Genomic DNA, 23,573 nt, shown 5'->3' with positions numbered 1-23,573 from the left:
GGAATTTATAAACTTGAGTATTCTCGCATTATTGGCAGTCTTATGTATTTGATGAACTGCACAAGACCTGACATTTCCTACACTGTGAGTAGATTAAGCAGGTACACTTGCAACCCTGGGAGGGATCACTGGAATGCTCTCTACAGAGTTCTACGGTACTTGAGAGGAACTTCAAACTATTGCTTAAGTTTTGGGAAGTATCCTGCTGTGCTAGAAGGGCATTGTGATGCTAACTGGATATCAGACTCAGATGATTCCAAATCCACTAGTGGGTACATCTTCACACTTGGAGGTGCGTCTATGTCATGGAAGTATTCCAAACAGACATGTATAGCTCGATCCACTATGGAATCTGAGTTTATAGCCTTGGAGAAAGCTGGAGAGGAAGTTGAATAGATACGAGGTTTCCTGGGAGGAATTCCACTCTGGCCGAAGCCTGTGTCTTCGATCGCAATCCACTGTGACAGTCAAGATGCTATTGGATGCGTAAGTAATAGTGTATATAACGGAAAATACAAAGAAGACACAAGACAGTGAAACAACTACTCTCTACTGGTATCATCTCTATGTATTTTTTGAGGTCTAAAGAGAATATTGCAGATCCTTTGACGAAAGGTTTATCTAGAGAGGTAGTTAGATCCACATCGAGGGGGATGGGACTTAAACTCATTGAATAAGTCACCATGAAGGATACTCAACCTTGTGAATGGATCTCCAAGATCAAGGTTCAATGAGACAACTAATTTATGGTGATATCGAGACAACACTATCTTTGTCCCTCCTTATGATGTCACTGTGTGATAGTGCTACCTGCACGAGGAAGGATGATCTGTTGAGATCTTAATGAGTACCATGGCTTTGCTTAAAGCGAGGTGTGGCAGGACACTCTTAATGGACTCACCTATGTGTATGTTGGAAGTGGGACCGCTTCCTATGAGAATTTGAGCTGATTCTCTAGAGACATTCACTAAGTCCAGGATTTAGCCCACGGCCAAAAAGGGCACAACGACAAGAGCTTGGCAGCTTTTCTTTGAGGCATCAAAGTGTGGTTGTTATTTCTGAATTGCGTTCACTGTTGGCGGTTCAAGACATTGTGTTCACCATTACAACAAGCAGTTCTGGTAACCTCTCACTAAGTTAAGGTTCAATCTCTAGGACACCTTAACCTAATTTTGATGTATTCTGTTTTCTCGTATTTTGTCGACATGTTTTATCATTCATGTGGGGAATTGTTAGAAAAAACGAGTTTTGTTTTAAAACCAAATATGCATGGACTATGATTTGATCCCTAGACCTATTGGCCACTAGTTGTTTTTTCATTTGAATAGATAAAACAATAGTCCCACATAGACTAAAATCTAAAGAGTTTTAGACTTAAATACCATAGATTTGGCTAAAGGGCATGGTCCTTTGGGTCAACACACTTTTGTGTGAGGGAGAAGACCTATACTAGGGTAAGGTTGCCTTTATCGTACGTGCGGTGCACCGAAGCACGCACGCACGCTGTCAGGTCGGGTCGAGTGTGGGTGTGGGTCTCTTGGACACATGTAAAAGATCCTATCTTTTTGCTGAAAATTTTCTTACGCGTTTTCCACGCATGTAAAAGAATCTTCTCTCTGATTGTACGTGTTTGTGTTATGTGTCTGACACGCATGCTTCTTTGTTGACTGTTTTCTGTTCGTATGCTTCTCTTGGACAGACCAAAGCTTTCACTTTACACAGTCTTCTAGTCAGCAGCTTTGCAGCCTTTTCTTTTACACAGTTTTCTTAGTGACTGTTTTTCTGACAAAGTGAGAATCTTTGTTCCTCTTTTGTCATACGCATGGGAATCTTATTCCATTATTTCTAACGTCCAAAATATTCTTGAACACTATATAAGAGAGGAGTCTTCAGCTCATTTGACACAACAGAAAAACATCTCTTCATCTGCTCCTCTGTTTTCTATAAACAATTTTACTATCCAGTTTTCTCTATTTTAAATTTTGTTTATCGCCGCTGCCAAGTTCTAAGGATGTTCTCTTGTATGCTACAATGAGGAGCGCTAACGATAGTTGTATTCTGGAGACATCTCGTCGATAGGGCTATAGCATCTCTCTACAAGAAAAGTAGCCGGCGAATATTGTCTTTAGGACAACGTATATCATACGTGCCTCTATTATTCTACGAGTCTACGACAATTTGCTGCTGCATCCGAAATCAACCATTGGTTCGAGCTAAGTATTTTTGGCAGTATTTTTTCAATTGGTGTCACTATTTCCAACAAAAGATGGCCGGTGGCTTTCTGGGAAGTCTTCCGTAAAATTTGTACTTCATTTCTACCTATCAAATGGATCATTTGGTATGGGCTGAGATCCCCATGTAGCTTGAATTTTTCCAACGAAGTTCTGGGGAGCTTCACCAAAAGTTCTGGAGAACAAACAGAAAGTGAATATCCTTTATCCTTCTTGTCCCCACCATGAAGTGGTCATGCAAAGAGAAGCACAGAATAGGCAGCATCCGCTGGTCTTCAACTAGGCAGAAAGCATCATGTATCTTCTCAAACGAAATATCTATGGGCATGTCTGGAACCCTTTACATTTTGGAGTGCAGGTTCCTGCAAGTGCAAAACACGTACTTCCTGTGCCTAGACCAGATCCTGAGGTTGTGGCAATGCTTACTTCTGGACTTACTGCATCAATTACCTTGGAGAAGGTATGCCACTTATTTTAATAACAAGTTGTTACTATAATCAATATTAGTATTAATGGTCAGATTATGTATCATCTATCGCTTCTTTACAATAATTGAGGTAAAAATTTAACTTTTTTTGCAATTTGTAGTCGGCACATATGGAATCTGGAAAGGTGGTTTTGTTACTGCTGCTGCATGAGGGACAGGCCAGTTTGCAGTACAGGTCTGTCCCTGATTGAGTATGTATAATCTGGTTTCATTTGCACCATACTTGTGAACATCCTGAAACTTAATTTATCTTTATTGCGCTAGTCGAAGAATGTAACCATCTCAAAAATTCTACTTGTATAGCTTGCAAGATTTTACAGTATAAGTTATTTCTGAACTGATGAAATATTGGTTTTTAGTATCAAGGGAACATGAACGGCAGCCTTCAAATTATACTGGACTCTGTGACAAGATACTTGGGGAAGGCCAAACTGTGGTATGTACAGTAGTAAGAAATTAGTGTCAACCTTTTCCCATAATTGCCAGTTTATGAGTTTCATGATGTCAGGTTACGCAATATACCTCACTTTTTATGTCAGGTGGTTGTTTGCATTGACCCAAACTTCTCCCAGCAAGTGGCGAAGCTATGAAATCACAATGCTAAACAAATCTTTTGAAAGCCCTGTTTTGTATTGGAAAACCCCAAAATGTTGGGCATATTGGATGCTACCAAAACACAGTGTGAGATTGAGAGCAAGATGTAGCTTGTCGTGCTTTCAAATAAACCGTGTCAGCAATAAATTTTATAATCTGTAAGGTTCATTCATCTGTTCCAGCTAATAAAATGGATTTGTTCATACTAATTTTGCTTATGAATACCAAAGTATCCTGTTTCATGTTGTATGTAATGTATAATACCAAACTCAGTTAGTGAAACAGATTGTTAGACTGGGAGCAAGAAGTGGCTCGTTGTACTGAAAATAAAAGCAGGAAAAGAACAATAAATCATGTCTCTAAATTGTGCGGCTGTAAAGTTGGTTCATCTGTTGCGGCTAATAAAAATGGATCTTTATGAATGCCCATTTTAACACCTGATAGAAATTAAGCACTTCCGTATTCATAAATTTCTGACTGTCTGGTTACAAAGAGAAGATTTACACGTTCTGGTAAGAAAAACAAAATTCTGAAATGCTGATTTCTATATAGATTGCCCGTTTTGATGAAACACAAGAAGCATTCACAAGCTTAAGGTTACCAAAAAGTTGAGATTTGCTTCATAGGTTACCAAAAAGTTGAGATCCAAATTACTCCAACGACCCTATCTTAGTCTGCATACCTACTGAATAAAATTACCAGGGAGTATTGGCCTTTCAAAATTTTCATCTACTCTTCCGCAAGCTTTCGTTCATTTATAGCTTCTCTGTCCCTTTTCAGATCTACTGCTTGTTCTGATTCAGAGGCCAGTCTCACAAGCTCATCCAACCGAGGAAGCAAAAAACCCACATTCATGTCAAGGTGCTCAAATGCTTCCAAACTCTTTCTCCATAATTGCAACACATCCCTAGAAGTACTGCGAACTTGGCTAGATTGAATGGCGTCAGAAATGTTGACAGTTTCACAAATCATACCTGCAACTAATTTACAATTGAGGCCGGGCACAAGATTTTTATGCAGGAACGAATTCTGACTGCAGCAGAGCTTGTAGTATCTAGACCTTACATGTTTGGACATTTCCGAATCTATAATCAAATCGTTATAAATTATGTTGAAACTCTCTACATTCTTGATATCTTCAAACTCAGGCACCGAGCTTGCAAATCTAATACCTTCCACATTTTCTGAATCTGCCTCTTCGCTGCAATTTTTAGGTTGATCAGCAACAGGTAAAGGAAGACGCTTTGGTTTCCCTACAACAGTATTTCTCGTCGGCTTCGTATCATCGCCTGCCTTGCCTAATTTAAACATCAAACAAATACCAACAGTTTGAAGTTCAATAGAGACTGATAGAACAATCAGAAGGAGATGCCCAGCAAAGATACCTAGAGAACTTTTCTGCGCACAAGCTTCGAGTTGTAGATGGCCAAAAGCACTGTCAACTTCTCCTAAGCCAATTGTCCTTACAATGTATACCTATAAAACACAGGAATTAATTAGGAAAATATGAGAAACATGTTGCACTGCAAAGTTAAGGAATGACTCATATCCAACAACGTGATGATGACAGAGCTGATTTTGAAGCAATCATTGCCTTCTACATATAGTAACATCTGTTAAGAGACAATTGTGAAGCTGTTTTTCAAGGAAAAACCAAAGTTGAATGCAGTCAATCCACAGGATCAGAAAATTACTTCATAATCAGTCTTCTTGCACAAATGTGAAAACAAATCATGCTAGAACCCATGGAGAAAACATACATGGCAAGCTCCCTACTTTCTATTATCGATACTTACGGTGATGCTTTTTTCATTGTTGAAACTAAAAGAGTGGAATTGGTTTAAACTACAAATTTGGCAGGTTACACCCAGGAGCCAAATGCTTCCACAGCAATGAACCATGAGATCAGAGCAAAATGCCCAGCCCTTAAGGATGCAGTCAGGTGGGCAGGGGAAACAGGATTTCAAAAGGTTATAATTCTGACAGGTTTGCAGAATGGAGCACAAACCCTTAAAGGAAAAGCAATTAAGCAATTATGCCTGGCAAGATCACCACAAATCTTTTTTGGTTAATTTTGTTTCTTGGGATGTTTGTTCTATCAAGTCATGAAAAACAAAGTAGTAAAATATACGCTGATTTCATAGCGAAACATGCTACGAGCCTACAAGTCCCTATTTTTATTGGATAAGCAACAAGTTGTGCCGCACCTTTTCTGAGCAATGAGATCTATACACTTTATAGCAACAAGAAAAACGTTAAAGGAACGAAAGTTTGTCACAACAAAGAACCATTTGATCACCTTGAATTTATTAATCTCGATTAACTGGAAAACCACTGGATCCCCCTCCACTAACTTGTGATCAATAACAAACCCTCTCCATCCAGCACTCAGCCCACATTTTCCAGCAAGGTATTTTGCAATGTGCTCTTTCCCTTCTTCATCCAACAAAGTCATTGAAATGTCTTCTTTTAACATAAATTTAGCACAGAATTTCGAGGGAATCCCCTGCCAACAAAAAGCCAGTAAAAAAAATCAAGACAATACCTTGTTATGCTCCAATCAAGACATAGATCATTACAAGTAGAAAACTAATGGGAGCAATTACCAGAGAAAATTCCCCTGAAACATGTGACTTAACCATAAGTTTAACGAAACTTGGGAATTTAGGGTCTAAACTCGACCGAAACTCTTCAGCTCGCTCTATAGGGTCTAGCAATTTAGCTTTACCGTTCTCAACCTTAAGACTCCTATTTTCAGATCTACAAGACAATAAAAAATGCAAAAAACCACATTCAAAAATATCAGAAAACCTGTTAAAAAAATCACCAACTTCTTAACAAAATTGAATTCAAAAATATGATTTCTTTTCCTGAACATCTTACTCTGTTGACTCCTTCACTGAATCAGCAACAGTTACCTGTCCAACATAATTATTAGTACTGAACTGGTTTTGATTTTAGTGCAAAAAGAAAAAACTAAAAAAAAATTGAAAAAAATCTTTAAGAGAGTTGAAAATTGACGAACCGTAGTTATTTGAGATTTAGGGTTTGAAGAAGCGATAGCGCTTGGATGAGAGAAGTGAGTTAGAGCCATTCCATCATCGTCTTCTTCCTCCGTTTCCATAGAATTTTTGATTCTCAATACATCGTCCTCTGCTGCTGCTGACTCTTGGGTGTCCATCTTGATTGTATTTTGATTTTTTTTTTGCACAGATTTCTCAATTAGAAATTAGGGTTTTTCTTTGAGATTATGTGAGAGTTACTGGAAACCCAACCGTTTGAAGTTTGAAATGGAGCTTGATCGCCAAAAGTTTACTATTTTAAGTGACATGACAACTCATGTAATGCCGTAACTTTTTTTAAGGGGACAATATTGCCCTCTGTTACACTGGTAAAATAATGTACGTTCTTTATTTTATTTTTTTGATAATGTATATTCTTCCAATTAATTTAACCTTGCGAGACTGGGATATACCCAGATTAATTAGGGTATATTTATTTTACTCTCATCCAAACTAGTGTGCTAAGGGGTGTCTAAAAGGTGTTAAAAGACCAAATTGACCATACTAAAAAACCATGCCGACTAAAACATATTCGAAAAAACTTCAAAATCTTTCTTCAAAACTCTAACTATACATAATGAGATCAAAAAAAAAAAAAAACGAAGAATCAAAACGGATCGAAAGTCGGCAAGGTTTTTTTTGTCGACCTTGCCGACTAAAATATAGTCGGCAAGGTATAAGGTTGAATACCGTGCCGACTTTTCATCTCTGAAATCAGCAGTTACAGGGTCGGCACGGTATTCAACCTTATACCCTGCCGACTATATTTTAGTCGGCACGATATTCATCCTTATACCACTATAGTCGGCAGGTTATGAAATTAATACCTTGCCGACAAATCATGCATTTGTAACACCTTTCTCTGCATGTCAAAAATCCTATAGTCGGCAGGGTTTTTTTTGTCGACCTTGCCGACTTTTCATATTTTTAGAACTGAAAATGTTGATTCCTTCTATAATTACCCATCAGAAATAAAAGAGGCAAAGGAATCGTATGATTATTAGGGCAAGCGCTTCGTACTCTGAAGAGCATTCTACTTCAACAATAAAGCGGCCTCTTGGTCACCACACAGTTAGGCGGATTGCAACACTTTATCAATTGGAGGGCAGCCAGGTTCGTGGTCAATCTCTAGTATCCATTATTACATCCCCTTCATTGTTTTTAGGGTTACATGCAATCATCATGAAGACATTACACGGTCACATAAGAACGCATCATCACTTATGAATGTCGCGTTCTCTTTGGCTGTACGACTCGATGGAATGGAGAGATTCTATTGCAACCCTACTGGGAAATACTACAACTAGGGTTCTCAGATATCGTGAATATAAAAAAAAAAAAACATCATTCAATGAAAACTAGGCTCAACCACAAAACTACTGAGTATAAGAAGAAAATGTCTACAAACTATGGAAAGTGCTCAACTATGAAGGAAAGCAACAAAATATAGTCTAGTCATTAGAGGGATTAACAGTGCCTTCACTGGAGCCGTCATTGGAAGATGCTTCAACACATTCATCACAAGCCACTACTGCATCCTCTCTGGAAGCCGCATCGACTTCCCTCTCTTATGTTGTTTCAACGCCTCCCTCAACAGCTGCTTCAATATTCCCTCTAGGAGACGCGCCGACATCTTTCTTGGAAGATGTTTCAGCATCTTATCCAGATGCCGCTACCATGATCTCCTCAGCAGCCACTTCAGTGTTCCCTCCAACGGTTGCTTCAGTACCCTCCACGGAAGCTACTTCGACCTCTTCCTCAGGAACTGCCCCAACAGCCTTATGAGGATGCTCTGGTTCGTCCACGTCAGAATCGAGAATTATGATTCCATTACGGATAGGGTAATCATACTTTTTTTCACTGGGAGGCCACTCATGATCGATTCTTCACCGCTTTAGCCGAGCTGCAAACCTTTCAGCTCTCGTGCTCATCGGCTGGGATGCTTCGTCGTGTCTCCATTTCTCCTCCATGCTGACTGAAGCCAAAAAGTCCTGAGTACGCTCTCGAACGATGTGTAGGTGCAGAAGAGACATACCATGTATGGCACGACCAGCTTCGCGACATGGGGAATCTATTTTGGCCATCACCTCCTCGAACGCATTAGCCTTGGGTTTTTCGACTTCAAAGCTATTTTTTGGAGAAGTAAAAGAGCAATCATCACCAGGAGTTCCCATCATATACTGCAAAAAGGGCGTTATGATCATATCAACATGCTGGTATATAAAAAAAATCATTATCATCATCAATCAAAAATCAAACCTCATAATGAACATGGAGTAATACCTGGAACGAAGAAGAGAAGCAATTTTACGATCGGAGAAAGGCTCCAGCGTCTTCTTTATATTCCACAAATCAGCAGGATCCCGGGAAGAAAAGGTTCTCTTGTGAATTTCTTTGTCTGTCACCATCTAGTGCCTACCCTGCAATAGCATCGCTATTACGTGCTAAGCAGGGGACTTAATGTTGATGGTGGTTTTCGGTTTAGGGATAAAATCATGAAACCCTATATTTTAATATGTTATCGTTCTGCAAAGGAACAAAAACCATTTGGAAGTTATGAGTGCGTAAACCTTTTCACTTACATCTGTATTAAGAAATTCAACATATTTATGAAATTTATCCAGAATGGTGCGTGAAACAAAAATCCTAGATATTCTGTAAATTTTAACCTATCGCATTATTTGCTGATGCATGGCCTGCCTAGTATTTTCCTATGCTATGTTCCCAGCAGAACTCTCAATATTGGCATGACATGACGATTAACGTTCACTCGCAGCGGAGTAGCATAAATCTCCCGAAGTATCAGTAATGAGACATGCATGAAAACACTCATATAGGCTACGCCACCCTCTGACAAAGAGATTAGCATGTTAACACGCCTTTGAATTGAAAGTTAGCGCGATCGAACGCGTTTAAATTCCTTAAGGAAAATCAAGACTGTTTATATCAGTCTCAAAATGATCACGGCCACATGATTTGTCCACGCGATTTAGCAAGCTTAGACTACTCCTGGCAGAACTAGGAAATCAACATATTGACCACCGGCGGTCCCACTAGTGCCCTAGTCGATCGAGTCCTATTTTTTTCATTCACAAGCGCTTCAAACGTTAACCCAAACATGGGTGTTCGCGCTAGGTGAAAATAGCTCAAACGAGCTGAGACCGACAAAAACAGTCTCAAAACGCGTCACATCCGTCCAGCTTAGCAGGCCTAGTTGGACGGCTTAGATCGCATCTTCAACGATCAAAGAAGCGGTGACATGTTCATTGGCGGCCCAACATCTCCCTTGGTCGATCGACTTGCCTGCAGCAAGTCTATAGGGCGTTAAATAGTTTGTCCAAACTAGGCCTAACACGCTATTTCAAAAACCCTAATTTTGGTTTGCGACAGTATGCTACTATCGCAAATTGATCACAGCCATCCATCTTCGCCAGCCGAATCGAGTGGCTTAGATTTAATTTTAGATGGCCCAGGAGATGTCAGCATGCTTACCGACAATCCATCTTTGCACATGGTTGATCGACCTGGTCGAACTAGCACTCAATGCCTCGAATCGCTCTCCCAAAAGAGAGTTGGACGCGCGGCCCCTAAACTCTAAAATTGCGTCAACGGCATTATGTAACTGCCGCAAATCATCTCGTCCATCCAACTTTGCTAGCCTAGTTGGATGGTGTATATTTATTTTCAGTAAACCAGCATGGTATCATTGTGATCTCCGGCCACCCCTCCTCTACAGGGAGTGATCGACCAAGTGATAGCTCACCCATAGGGTCCTCAAACGATCACCCAAAGAGGGCCAGTCGTGCTACTTTCAAGACGCTTGATTCGTGACTAATTCGACCGAGCTTTAAAACAACGATGCTTCTAGCACATCGATTATTTTTCAGCTGCTTATTCGAAAGTGATGCTTTATATACATCGATTATAAGTGATGCTATACAAATATTGATTTCACAAATAACTTATTATTTAACCTAAAAGCATTATGTATTGATTTTAGCGGCAAGTCACATGACTTGACCCACTCACTCGAGACATCAAAATGTCACAAAATGGGGGATATTCATTGGGTATTGGTCTGGAGGTTTACAGCGTGCGCCGTGCAACTCGCCCATTACGAGAAAGTGTCAGGAAAGACAGACGGTTAACAGTAATGAGAGGAGTGGGTGAACGTGTGATCAGTATTCCCTCATAACGGAAACATGATGATCACCACCTTCCGCACAAACCCACTTCTCCACTACTTGACTTCCTCCACTTCCTAAGAGATCAGGGTGCTCTCAATGACTTGTATAAATAGGTTTTCAATCTATTTCGAAAACTGACAAGTGTTATCAACGCAAGTATCCAGAAACCATATTCTGATACAAGTCATAAAGCAGCCACACATTCTTAATTCAACATTCTGATCTCAAACACCTTCTTCGCTTCCCTCCCTAAGATCAACCCTTCTCCTTCACCTTGTGACCGAATTGAATCCGGAACAGCCATTTCTTGGTTTAGGCCAGAGTCTTACAGATTGATCTCTCGAATCTAAAAGTACTCCCGTGCAGTGAATTTGTTTAGGATTTGAATTCGTTTCTCATTAACACACCCAAATTTACCAAAAACAGCAAGATCGGTTTTTACCCAAAACAGTACTCAATGAGATCCTGTGCCGAAATCTCATTTAATTAAAGTTTTTGGTTTTATATGCGTTAATTACCAGCAAATAAATGCATATTTCTAGAGAATAAAAATTAGTAATGTGCATTTACTAATTGGATATTTTCTATTGAGAGATTTCAGAAATTTTGGTCAAGCATTTATTGAAATTAGGAAAACCGAATTTTGCAACTCATTGCATGTCTTAAGAATATTTTCGGTTTTTGAAATTCCTTGGTATCCAAACTTCCTTGGTCTATAAATACCTAAGTTTGCATTTCTAGAAAACTATCTTAAGATCCAGGAAAACTTCATCTTTTTGTTGTTTCTGGTGGAGCCGTCTATCCGGAGAGGAAAGTACCTTATTTAGGTGAAATCTCTTGCGAACGCTCGTTTAAATACTTATGTGGGATCAATAAGCTCTACGAGTATCGTTGGTGGGAAACTAGATAATTGTAGTGTTATTAGTTTTCGGTTGATTTGATTGACTAACGGTTGTTGAAACTTCGATTGCACCTAGTTTGTTTATTCTTGAGAATCTTCTCTTCTGATATAAGATTCACTCAAACTAGATCGAAGTATCGACGGGATCTTTAGAACTGTTTGTAGATCTAAAGATTTTGTTTGAATGGTAAAATTATTTCTACCTCAAACACGAATCTGATGTGATTAAGTGATGATCGAACCGTGCTTTTTTCTCCAATTGAACAGTGTTAGGGGGGTGCGGTTGTATCTACCTCAAACACGAATCTGATGTGATTAAGTGCTTTTTTCTGTAAGATGTATGTTCAACGGCGTCAGCTTTATATCATGATATTTCTGATATCCAGTTTCCATTCGTTCCCCTTGGTTTTTCTCTCGAACTTCACCTCGATCATTATTCTGCCCACTCGGACGGTTCGTAGACTTGTATTTCTTCCCATCATTTAGATGATTGGATGATCTGTTAACATCTCTCGTCTCTTGAGGTTTGGAGTCATCCTCCACTCGAGCCTTTTCTTCTACTCGATCATACAGTTCTTCCAAAGTATTTGGTGGTCTTTTAACCAAGGAACCGTACACACCTCTTTGATCATGCGGGTATGCCTGTTTATAAGCCGCGATGACGACTTGATCGTTGGCACCATCCACATCTGCCAACTCTTGCTTGAAGCGCTGAGTAAACTGTCTGATGCTTTCCTTCTTTCTAATTCCCAGAAGGATAAATGTGTGGCATCCCTTCCGATCACGTCTGTTGTATTTGTAGTGAGAGCAGAACTTTTCAACCAGCTTATGGTAAGTCCGGATCGACTGTGCCGGGAGATGATTGAACCACGTTATTGCTCCACCAGTGAGTGATTGTGGAAACATCTTGCACATCAACTCATCGTTGTACTGCCACATAGTCATGGCGGTTTCATAGTGTAAAACATGCTGATCTGGATCATCTGTTTTCTCATAGAATTCTGGCATCTTGAGAACTTGAAAATTTATTGGCGGCCGAAATTATCTGATATTCAGTTTGAAAGGAGATCTTGAATCTCGATGCAACCTGTCTATCTTTTCTGGAGCGCTTTTTCGACATTACTTTCTCGATCATCTTGCAGAGGCGAGCATCCGTTATTGCGCTTACGTCGCCATCATAGGAATTGTCTTCCTGCTCGTAGTCCCGATCCTCTGTAATATCAACTTTGGATTTTATTCTTTTTCCAGCCCTGCCTTGCTCCGAACGAGCATAGTAATCGTGCGAGAACTCTCTCTCATCGTGCCGATCTCGAACCTCATATTCATCATTCTTGAGACGTTTTGAGATGGTGGTAGTTCTGTTTGTACTCTGATGAGTTGTAGTTGGACGTGTCCCTGCTCGTCGGAGTTGTACACGCCTTCGTTTAAGCAGATCTCCAGTGACCAACAGATTTTTCCATGGTCTATCAAGATCGATCACCTCTCTGTTTTGGTTTGCACCTTGCGGGGTAACTCGACTTCCAAGACGCTCCCATACAGATTGACCCTTCTGGTTGTTCAGATTACCAGTCCTTGATTGAGACTGGTTCTCACGTTCCAATCTCAGGAGAGCATTCTCCTTCTCCACCTCGTACAGCCGATAGCGCAACAGTTCTTCCTCTGTACTAGGAGTCGCGGTTCGTCCATCTCGCAGGCCATGTCGATCGTCATTCCTCCTTGATGGGCTGCCGAATACACGCCCTCTGTCTGCTCGAACTCGTGTGTTTCCTCCATCAGATAGAGACTCCACATTCATTCTTCCGTCTTCAATCATCGACTGTTTTTCGTTTCTGCGATTATTCAGATCTTGGTTTCCGTCACGAACACGATCTCGATCTCGACCTTGTCTGTTTCCAGTGGGTACTGTTGGAGCTGACTGAACCTAAATATCGCGCCTTTTAGCTTCGCGTCTCCTGCGCTGCTGGGGATTGCTAACAGAGTCGACCCTTCGCGCAGTTTGCTTGATTACTGTCATAGCTTGATTTGGGAAAACACGATTATCTTTTCTGGATTCCCCTTGGTCGGCGCCAATGTTTGATGGTAAAAATATTTCTACCTCAAACATGAATCTGATGTGATTAAATGATGATCGAACAGTTGATTTTTTCTCCAATTGAACAGTGCTATGGGGGGGGGGGTACCTACAAAAAACCCTCTGATGCTTAAGTTAACCGATTTTTTCACAGAAGTTTTTGTGGGGAAAATTGTTTATCTTTTAGGATAGTGAACCCTTGTATTTATATGTTGCGAATCAGGGCCTTATTCTAATGAAACGTCTCCACATTTCCTGCATGCCTCCTGCCATAAATTATATTGATTATCCCTGCATGCCTCCTGACATAAATCACATTGATTTTCCCTACATGCCTCCTGGAATTATTCCACAATATTCCCTGTAGAAATTGGTCAACATACCTTCCAAACTTTTCTAGAAACTTCCTCTAGGGTTAGCTATGAAAGGAGGTATTTGGCTAACCCACGAAGTAAAGCCCAAAAACAAGAGGTATTTGGCTAACCCACGAAGTGGGGCAGAAACATCCCAAAGATAACAGAATTGGGACAGAAATATCCTCCGAATCGTTAACTCGTACCGGCTGGCGAGTTGACTCACATGAACCCATTTGGCAAGGCTTGGTGGGCAGAAATATCCTGCAGTGTAAGGAATTGGGGTGAAAACATCCAGGGGCTATGGGATTAGGTAGCGCCGAGAAGGACTGAAACCAATCGTTGCTGCTGGACGGAGGTGGCTGTGATGATGTCATCACAGGCCACCGCCGCCGGCAACCTGCTGCTGCAACCCTCGCTAGTGAAGTTGACTGTGATGACGTCATGATGATGCAATTAACAGTTATCTTAACGACGTCATGACGGAGTTATGTGTGGTGTTCTGGATTGGCTAGCCTGTTGACGGCGTCATAACGTTGACGGAAGATGCTAACGGTGTAAAGAATATGCCAACGGTGTTATAACGGAAATGAAAGACTCTCCGAAAATTCTAACGACGTCACCGTTTGCTGACGACCTGCTGACGTCATAGCTCGCTGACAACCTGCTGACGTCATTTTGCGCTGACGTCTTGCTGACGCCATTGCCTTCTGTCCTGATGACTATGTTCAGTGCTGACGTGTCATTTTCTATACTGACATGGCAGTTATTGGTTGGTCAGGATTGATAACGTGGCAGGCTGTCGTGGCATTGGTGAAGGGGGTCCTTGCTTGCTTTGATTTGGACCTATACACATGGGCTTCTATGTAAGGTGTTGGTGAGGCATAGTTAGCCATACTTGGCTATTGAGATGAACATATTAGGCCCAAGTAATCCCATTTCTAGTGTAAAAATAATATGGTACAAACAGACATCTTGTGATAATCCATTGTTAACAGACTCCGTTCTGTGGGTGATTGATCACAAGAGATTCAAGTGGTGTTGTGCAGGTGTTTATTAAAGATTAATGAAGATCTGAAGACAAAGAAGATTTCTTATTTGCTTCTCATATCTTTGCGTGTGCACAAACCTTGATCCGCTGGGATTCAACTATAATCGTATTTATTCGATAAATTAGTTGCGTGAGATCGGCATCACTTGATAGTTTCTTGTTGGAATCTATATCGATTGATTAGTTGTGTGAGGTCGGCATCACTTTATAGTTTCTTGTTGGAATATATGTCGATTGATTGTGAATCTAAACATGACTACTTTTATAGTTATTGGATAGATTGATCTAACCAGGCAAAGGAGTTTATTAGATTAAACGGAATAGACTTTGCGTATGATTTGAGATATCTTTATCTTGAAAGAATCGAAAATTTGTTACCAAACAGATTTACTGTTCCTTTAGTGTTTGGAATACGATCCAAAGGAATTGTTCCAGTGTGTGCACTCATTGAAGTCTGAAGCGCAGGGATACTGAGGGAACTATGTGAACTAGGGGTAGTTGCTTGGTCTCAACTATACGAAGTTGGTTTAGATTTTGTATACCGGCTTAATTCTGAGAGTATTCAATTATGACTTAGGTCCCGGGGTTTTTCTGCGTTTGCATTTTCCTCGTTAACAAAATCTTGTTGTGTATTTTACTTTTCTATTCCTGAAATTATAACTGTTTTGTTATAATTAAAAGTAAAATACACAAACATTAACTCTGTACATACTTGATAGTGATCCTATAGAGTTTGGTTAAGTCCAAACCTATTATCAAGTATCACACTTTGGTTGTCGTATTGTCTTGATCTTGTATCCATAGACAATCACACAAATTGTGAATACCGATTTGTTGTATTGTCTCGACTTTGTCCATAGACGATCACTTTCGGTAAAAGGACTTTTAGGTGGATAAAAGAAAGATTGTGGTGTATTTGGGTACCCTCGTCTTTTCAATTGGTGTTAGGGACTAGCTCAGTTGAACCCACCAAGCGTCGTTGTGTCAAATTTGGTTGTCATATTTTAGTGAATCAAAACTCATCTAAAAGTCACTTGATTATTCCATAGAGACAAATTCGTATAAGTTAGACTAGAAAGTCTAGGATTATGAGACATACAAGTATTACTCGAAAACCTGAAGAATGTGAAGAAGTAACAAGCTACAACGACGACATCATCCTTCCTCACGAGGTTAGTAATATTGACTTTAGCTGTTTCATTCCTAACGTATCTTTCAAGTCGTGCTATATTGAAAACATATCTGTGAAGCTGTGAATAATTATACTTAGTAGTGAGACATGATCACATGATCATAGTGTTAAGGAATTAGGATACGAAGAATAACGCTTATCTTTTGAACTTCGTATATATGATATCAACATAATCGTATGAATGTTATTATGTGTATGGGTAAAGTTGAATATTTCATCATAGGAGACAATGTTTACATTTGTTTAAAGGAAGTACATTCATGAATTTGTTTTATGAATCGAAAGGGAAATCGCTAGGCTTATTGGTATTTGTATGCATTGCATATCTTTGGATTACCAATATGTGTGAGGTAGTAGAACCGATCATAACTTATTATGTATCTTGGTACAACTAATCACAGTGCCCAACTTATGATTTGGTATGACTTTTATTAGTGTAACCGATCCTGAGTAAATCATAAGTCAGACATTGTGACTAGTTTTACCAAGATACATAACAAGTTATGATCGGTTCTACTAACTCTCACATATTGGTAATCCAAATATATGCAATGAATAACAATACCAATAAGCCTAGCGATTTCCCTTTTGATTCATAAAACAAGTTCATGAATGTACTTCCTTTAACCAAATGTAAATATTGTTTTCTAGGACGAAATATTCACCTTTACCCATACACATAATAACAATAGCATTCATACGATTATGTCGATGTCATATATACGAAGTTCAAAAGATAAGTGTTATACTTTGTATCCTAATTCCTTAACACTATGATCATGTGATCATGTCTCACTACTAGAGTATAACCATTCACAGCTTCGCAGTTATGTTTTCAATATAGCACGACTTGAAAGATACGTTGGGAATGAAACAGTTCAAGTCAATTATTACTAACCTCAAGAGGAAGGATGATGTCGTCGTTGTAGATTGTTACTCTTAACATTCTTCAAGTCTTCGAGTAATACTTGTATGTCTCATAATCCTAGACTTTCGAGTTTAACCTACACGAAGTAGTCTCTAGTACATATAAAGCGACTCTTTAGATGAGTTTTGATTCACTAAAATATGACAAACAAACTTGACATACCGACACTTGGTGGGTTCAAGGAAACAATTTCCCGAAGCAATTTTCCCTAATAGTTTAAAAAATTGACTAAGAAACTTAGTTCCCTTGCTAAACCGATTGCACAAATACAATCGCTTATTTTGATAAGACCAAAAATAAAGATCAGAATTAACTTTATTTTTCTCATCAAGCTCTAATTATTCAGACAATAACTTAGACCTTTTACTTTAGACAAGACAAGTACTAGGTTAGTTAACTAGTATTTCTTGTCAAGGCATTCGATTAGACTTGAATAACCGAATCCTTCACTTTGATAAGTATAACTAAGATCAGAATTAACTTAGTTTCTCTTATCCGGAATCGAATTGGACTAAACATATGATCCCGTATTTTGTTAATCCATAGACATACATACAAACCAAATAAATTGACTTGCACAATTATTTCTATTTACCGGAAGCAATTGAAACAAACATAGACATTATAGCACCGCAATTGCACCGAAATTTCGGTAAGCCAAAAACAATTGATATCGAAAAATATATGCAATATAATCAGGCTTTTCTTAAACAGGAAAACGATTAACTTACAATTTCGTTACCTCAGATTCCGCATCCTCTTCTCCCCAGAAAGATATATCATTAAGCGCAAGTTCAAGTTAGAACTCTCCCCCGGTATGTTGTCATCCTCTCGCAAGAACAAAAGAACAACAACAAAGAGAAACCTTTACTAGAGAAAGATTGAATCGGTTTTAACTAATGCGTGCAAATAACAAAAGTTGAAAACCCAAAACACATTTGTTTATGCTAAACACAACTCATGCAAACACAAATTGATTCAACACATTGTGTCTTTTTACATATGAGTCTCAATCGGAACACCTTATGATCCTTTGATAAAGCCTACCAACAAGGGCTAGAACTTTATCCCCCTAAATCAAAAAGCCACACAAACCATAAGGGTTCACATTATATGAGATCGAATATTAAGGTTATGAAAACCGAAAATCAAACATCCATAAACACATAACAATTATACAAAGCATTCAAGTACAGGCTATGTAATAGGAAAAACTATCATACGAAAAATTATAAAATTATAATTTTATTCAATAAATAATAGATAGTTTTATTCAGGAATAGACCTTATACAATAATTAAAATAAATCGAAAACTGATGTCTATTTTTCACAACTTAACCCTTCATATCAGTACTATAGGAAGGAAGATTATTACTTTCAGTCTTCAACTTGTGAATTTCTTCAAGTAGATAACCTTGTTGCTTGAACAAAATTTCTTGCAGTTGAGAAGTTTTCGTGAAGAATTCTGCAAGAACATGTAATTTTGTCTTTGATTGAACACAAAAGTGTGTCAATGCTTCAATACACTGATCTTTCTTCAACATATTCTCTCTTTCTATCTTTCTAAGCCAATCTCTCTTTTTGATTTTTCTCTTTGATTTCTCAATATAATAGAAGGTGCAGACTTATTCTTAAAGTGATCTTTCACATCCAGTACCTTATCAAGAGAAGACATCGGATCCTGACTCATAGTTCAGACAAGGAATGACCAAACAAGGAGACTGATTTTTATATATTTTTCATACTTCCGAAAATATAATATTCCTATAAATACGAATATCTTCAAAAGTATTTTTAATTACCAGATTTTATTCTCATAACCTACACTCAAGTGTCTCGATTTTTACTTCCTCACACACAGATTCAGCACACAAGGTGAGGATGTAATTCTAATACCGATTAAGTGGTATTAGTATGAGTTTTTATCTCATTATGGGATTTGGAGTAACCAGTGTGTCCTTGATCTAGTATTGTATGAGAAAATATTTTCTTTTTACCTCGAACTAACAAAGTATCTTGAGATTGGTTGGAGTTGCATATGCAACTTTTAGCAATTCTATTTTTTGAGACAGTTTTGCATTTTTTTTCTTATTTTCCCCTTTACCATTAGATGATCTAATAATATCGGAAGACATGTCCATTTTTAAAATGGTTAAATACCTAATGGAGGAAGAAGGAATTAGATTGACAACTGATGCAATATTAGTTGTTTCCTCTTCTTCAGAATCATACGAATCATAGGTCTCGTCTAGAGTTACAGCCAATGTTTTGCTTCCAGTGTATTTCCTAAGACTAGGACAGTCTTTAGCCATATGACCAAAAACTTTACACTTAAAGCACTGAGGCTGAAGTTCATCATCTTCTTCCTGATCTTTCTTGTTCTTTGCAGGAACTCGATCACGGGGACGAGAAGATCGATGAATATCTTTTATGAATTTCTTATTTCTTTTCTTTAAGATATCTCGAAACTGTCTAGTGATCATTGATAATGATTGTTCAATTTCATCATCAAAATTTTCTGCAATCAGTTCATCAGAATCATCCATTAATCTATCTTTGTTCATTCGGGCTTTTGGAAATTTTGCAGCTTTAAAAGCAATTCCTTTAACTTGAATAAACTGTGATTCATGATCAAAAATCTTTAAATTTCCAACAAGAGTTCTTTGTGAGAGTGTTGAAAGATCATTTGCTTCTATAATTACATGCTTATTAGATTCCTATCTAGATGGCAACGATCTGAGAATCTGGCATACTATATATTTTTAAGAAATAATCTTTCCTAGTGAGAAAGAGGCATTAACAATATCAGAGAGTTTAATAAAAAACTCTTTAAACGTGTCGTTGTCATCTATTCGAAGGTTTTCCAAATCGTACGTAAGAGTTTGAACTCTAGCTTCTTTCTCTGATGTATTTTCTTTGAAGATGAACTTTTCCTGGCTCTTGGGATAGTTTGCTCGAAATGTAAACTTGGATATTTATAGACCAAGGATGTTTGGACACCAAGGAATTTCCAAAACCGAATATTCTCAAGATATGCAATGAATGCCCATATCGGTTTTCATAATTCCTGAAAATGCTTTGTCCTATATATACGAATTCTCTCATAGAAAATCTCCAATTAATAAATGAATATTACCAATTTTTATTCTCTAGAGATATGCATTTAATTGCTGGTAATTAAAGCATGTAAAACTAACAACCTTAATTAAAACATTCTTAATTTCGGTCCGGGATCTCCTTGAGTTATTAAGGAATATCTTTGAACAATAAAATATAAGAGTTACTGATCATGTTCAAAGTATGTCGACATCTTTTCTTTGTAAATCGTCTTTCATATTTACAATCTTGGAATCCATTATACCACACTTCCAAACAAGTTTAGAATTGGTTCATCTGTATTCCAAGACAACTATGTGATTGATCAAATATCAATTCACTAATCATGGGTTTATGGTTTTACCAAACACAAGGATCGGTTCTACCTCAATATGGTTACTGGGACCGGTTACATCAGTTACCAGGATCAGTTGCATCAATTACCAGGACTGGTTACCATATACTCATGGTATTACTTGTGATCGATTACACAAGTCACTAGGATCAGTTACACCATTTACCATGATCAGTTACACCAATTACTAGGACCGGTTAAGCCAATTACAAGGATCGATTACACAATACTTTTGTGATCGGTCACACCAACTACTAGGATCGGGCATACCAATTACAAATATCGATCATACCATCTCAGGTGATTACTTAGGATCGGTTACACTAATAAAATTCATACCAAATCATAAGTCAGGCATTGTGACCAGTTTTACCAAGATACATAACAAGTTATGATCGGCTCTACTAACTCACACATATTGGTAATCCAAAGATATGCAATGAATAACAATACCAATAAGCCTAGTGATTTCCCTTTCGATTCATAAAAAAAGTTCATGAATGTATTTCCTTTAAACAAATGTAAATATTGTTTCCTAAGACGAAATCTTCACCTTTACCCATACACATATTCACAATAGCATTCATACGATTATGTCGATGTCATATATATGAAGTTCAAAATATAAGCGTATACTTCGTATCCTAATTTCTTAACACTATGATCATGTGATCATGTCTCACTACTAGAGTATAATAATTCACAGCTTCGCAGTTACATTTTCAATATAGCACGACTTGAAAGAAGATACGCTAGGAATGAAACAGTTCAAGTCAAATATTACTAACCTCAAGAGGAAGGATGATGTCGTCGTTGTAGCTTGTTACTTCTTCACATTATTCAAATCGTCGAGTAATAATTGTAAGTCTCATAATCCTAGACTTTCTAGTCTAACCTATACGAATTTGTCTCTAGTACATAATCAAGCTACTATTTAGATGAGTTTTGATTCACTAATATATGACAACTAAACTTGACATACCAATGCTTGGTGGGTTCAACCAAGCTATGCTCTAACATAATCGATCCTTGTAATTGGTGTAACCGGTCCTAGTAATTGGTGTAACCGATCCTAGAAATTGGTGTAACTGATCCTAGTGACTTGTGTTGTCGATCACAAGCAATACCATGATTATATGGTAACAAGTATTGGTAATTGACGTAATTGATCCTGGTAACTGACGTAACCAGTCCTGGTAACTTGTTTGTTCGATCACAAGTAATCTATATTGAGGTAGAACCGATCCTTGTGATTGGTTGAACCTATTGAACCCATGATTATGATTTGACAATTGATCAATCACATAGTTGTCTTGGAATACAGATGAACCAATTCTTATCTTTTTTGTAAGTGTGATATAATCGATTCCAAGATTGTAAATATGAAAGAGGATTTACAAAAAAAAAAAGATGTCAACATACTTTGAACACGAACAATAATTCTTATCTTTTATTGTTCAAAGTTATTCCTTAATTACTCAAGGAGATCACAGTCCGAAATAAATTAAGAATCTTTTAATTAAGGTTGTTAGTTTTATATGCTTTAATTACCAGCAATTAAATGCATACCTCTAAAGAATAAAAATCAGTAATGTGCATTTACTAATTGGAGATTTTCTATAGGGAGATTTTGGAAAATATTGGACAAAGTATTTCCAGGAATTATGAAAACCGATTTGGGCATTTATTGCATATCTTGGGAATATGCGGTCTTAGAAATTCCTTGGTGTCCAAACATCCTTGGTATATAAATACCTAAGTTTTTATTTCTATCAAACTATCCTAAGAGCCAGGCAAACTTCAATTTTTTGTTGTTTCTGGTGGATCCGTCTATCCGGAGAGGAAAGTACCCTAGTGATAGGTGTCTAAAACACCTTGATATTTATCTATTGTTTATGCTTTCTTTGTCAAGTTTTCTTGTAAATTATTTATCTTATGTTTGTTTTTGAGTGTTTAGGTACTTTGGAGTCATTTGGAACAAAAGAAGAAGAAACAGCGAAAAAATGTCATTTCAAGTGCAACTGCTGTTGGAGGCGTTTTATTTCTCAGTATTTGTTTTTATTTCTTTATCTCTGTCTGAAAAGCATGTCGGCTTTAGTGATGCAAATTTTCTGTCTGAAATGTACGACAACTTTAGTGATGAAGAGAAATTGAATAGAAGAACTAGATCTGAGAAGTAAGAGACGAGCTGTTGTTGGTGGAAGAATTGGAGGAAGAAGAAGGCATTCATTTGGAGCGAAAAGGAGCAAAACGATCAAGTCGCAGACGAAGAATGAGCTGTCAGTTCCCCGCATCTGACAGATGAACAAAAAAGGGAATAGGCTGTCGGTTATCTGAAACTGTCAAGCCAAATAATTTCAGGTTGCCCTTATCGTAATACTGGGTGTCAATAACAACCCCACCTCCCTACTTAGGTAAAAATGAAGAAATTTGGGTTCATTTCCCTTTTTCTTTCTTCTTCATTACCGCACCAAGACCACTGCCCTAGCTAAACCACGCCGGTGCCATGGGTTCTGGTGGGTCTTCATCTTCAGGATATGAACCACACAAGAGAGAAATCGATGTTTGGCAGTTGATTCATGGCTGAACTCGAGATTGATGGAGATAAACTTGTGATGTTCTGGGTTCTCATATTAGGGTTTGGTGAAATTGAAGTCACAGAGAAGATATGGTGGTAATTGAGATGAAATTCGAGATGGAGGTGTTGTTTCTGTGAATGGGTTTTGATCTGAAGACATAGATGATTGAGTTCATTATGGTTCTAATGGGTTTTACAGTTCAGATTCAATGGATACAGGAGGAAGGGAATGAATGGCAAGATGGGTTTTGGTGGATGAATTAGGTGGAAATGGTTCTTGTAACTTAATCGGAGTTGAGGCTGTAGATTGGTGGTCACTGCCATGGGAAGATGCTTGTGTTAACTGCAAGCTGGTGTAGCAGGTGATGGAGTTGACCTGAGATGGAGGCAAGCACTGGAATTGGTGCTAGTAATGTTGCTGAAATTGTAAAGAAGAATTTGATGGAATTGCAGGTGGATACCGCAAGACAAGTGAGAGTGTTGCAG

General features: G+C 38.2%; 1 protein-coding gene across 2 annotated transcripts; it reads right to left on the bottom strand.

Annotated features, from left to right (window-relative positions):
• Nucleotides 1–3,755: 3,755 nt before the first annotated feature.
• Nucleotides 3,756–6,582, bottom strand: LOC113323439 (B3 domain-containing protein Os01g0234100-like). Of its 2 annotated transcripts, XM_026571756.1 has the most exons (6): nucleotides 6,338–6,582; nucleotides 6,196–6,230; nucleotides 5,919–6,072; nucleotides 5,612–5,818; nucleotides 4,698–4,788; nucleotides 3,756–4,610 (listed from the first exon to the last, which is right to left on the bottom strand). In XM_026571756.1, exons 1-6 carry the CDS (start codon nucleotides 6,491–6,493, stop codon nucleotides 4,042–4,044), a joined length of 1,212 nt encoding a protein of 403 aa, XP_026427541.1. In that variant the 5' UTR covers nucleotides 6,494–6,582; the 3' UTR covers nucleotides 3,756–4,041. The 2 variants fall into 2 exon arrangements, with proteins under 2 accessions (XP_026427541.1, XP_026427540.1); XM_026571755.1 differs by having other exon boundaries at nucleotides 3,756–4,788.
• Nucleotides 6,583–23,573: the final 16,991 nt, after the last annotated feature.

This window comes from Papaver somniferum, chromosome 11 (genome assembly GCF_003573695.1).
Source record: "Papaver somniferum cultivar HN1 chromosome 11, ASM357369v1, whole genome shotgun sequence".
Lineage (NCBI taxonomy): Eukaryota > Viridiplantae > Streptophyta > Magnoliopsida > Ranunculales > Papaveraceae > Papaver > Papaver somniferum.
This window is presented reverse-complemented; position numbering and strand designations above follow the sequence as displayed.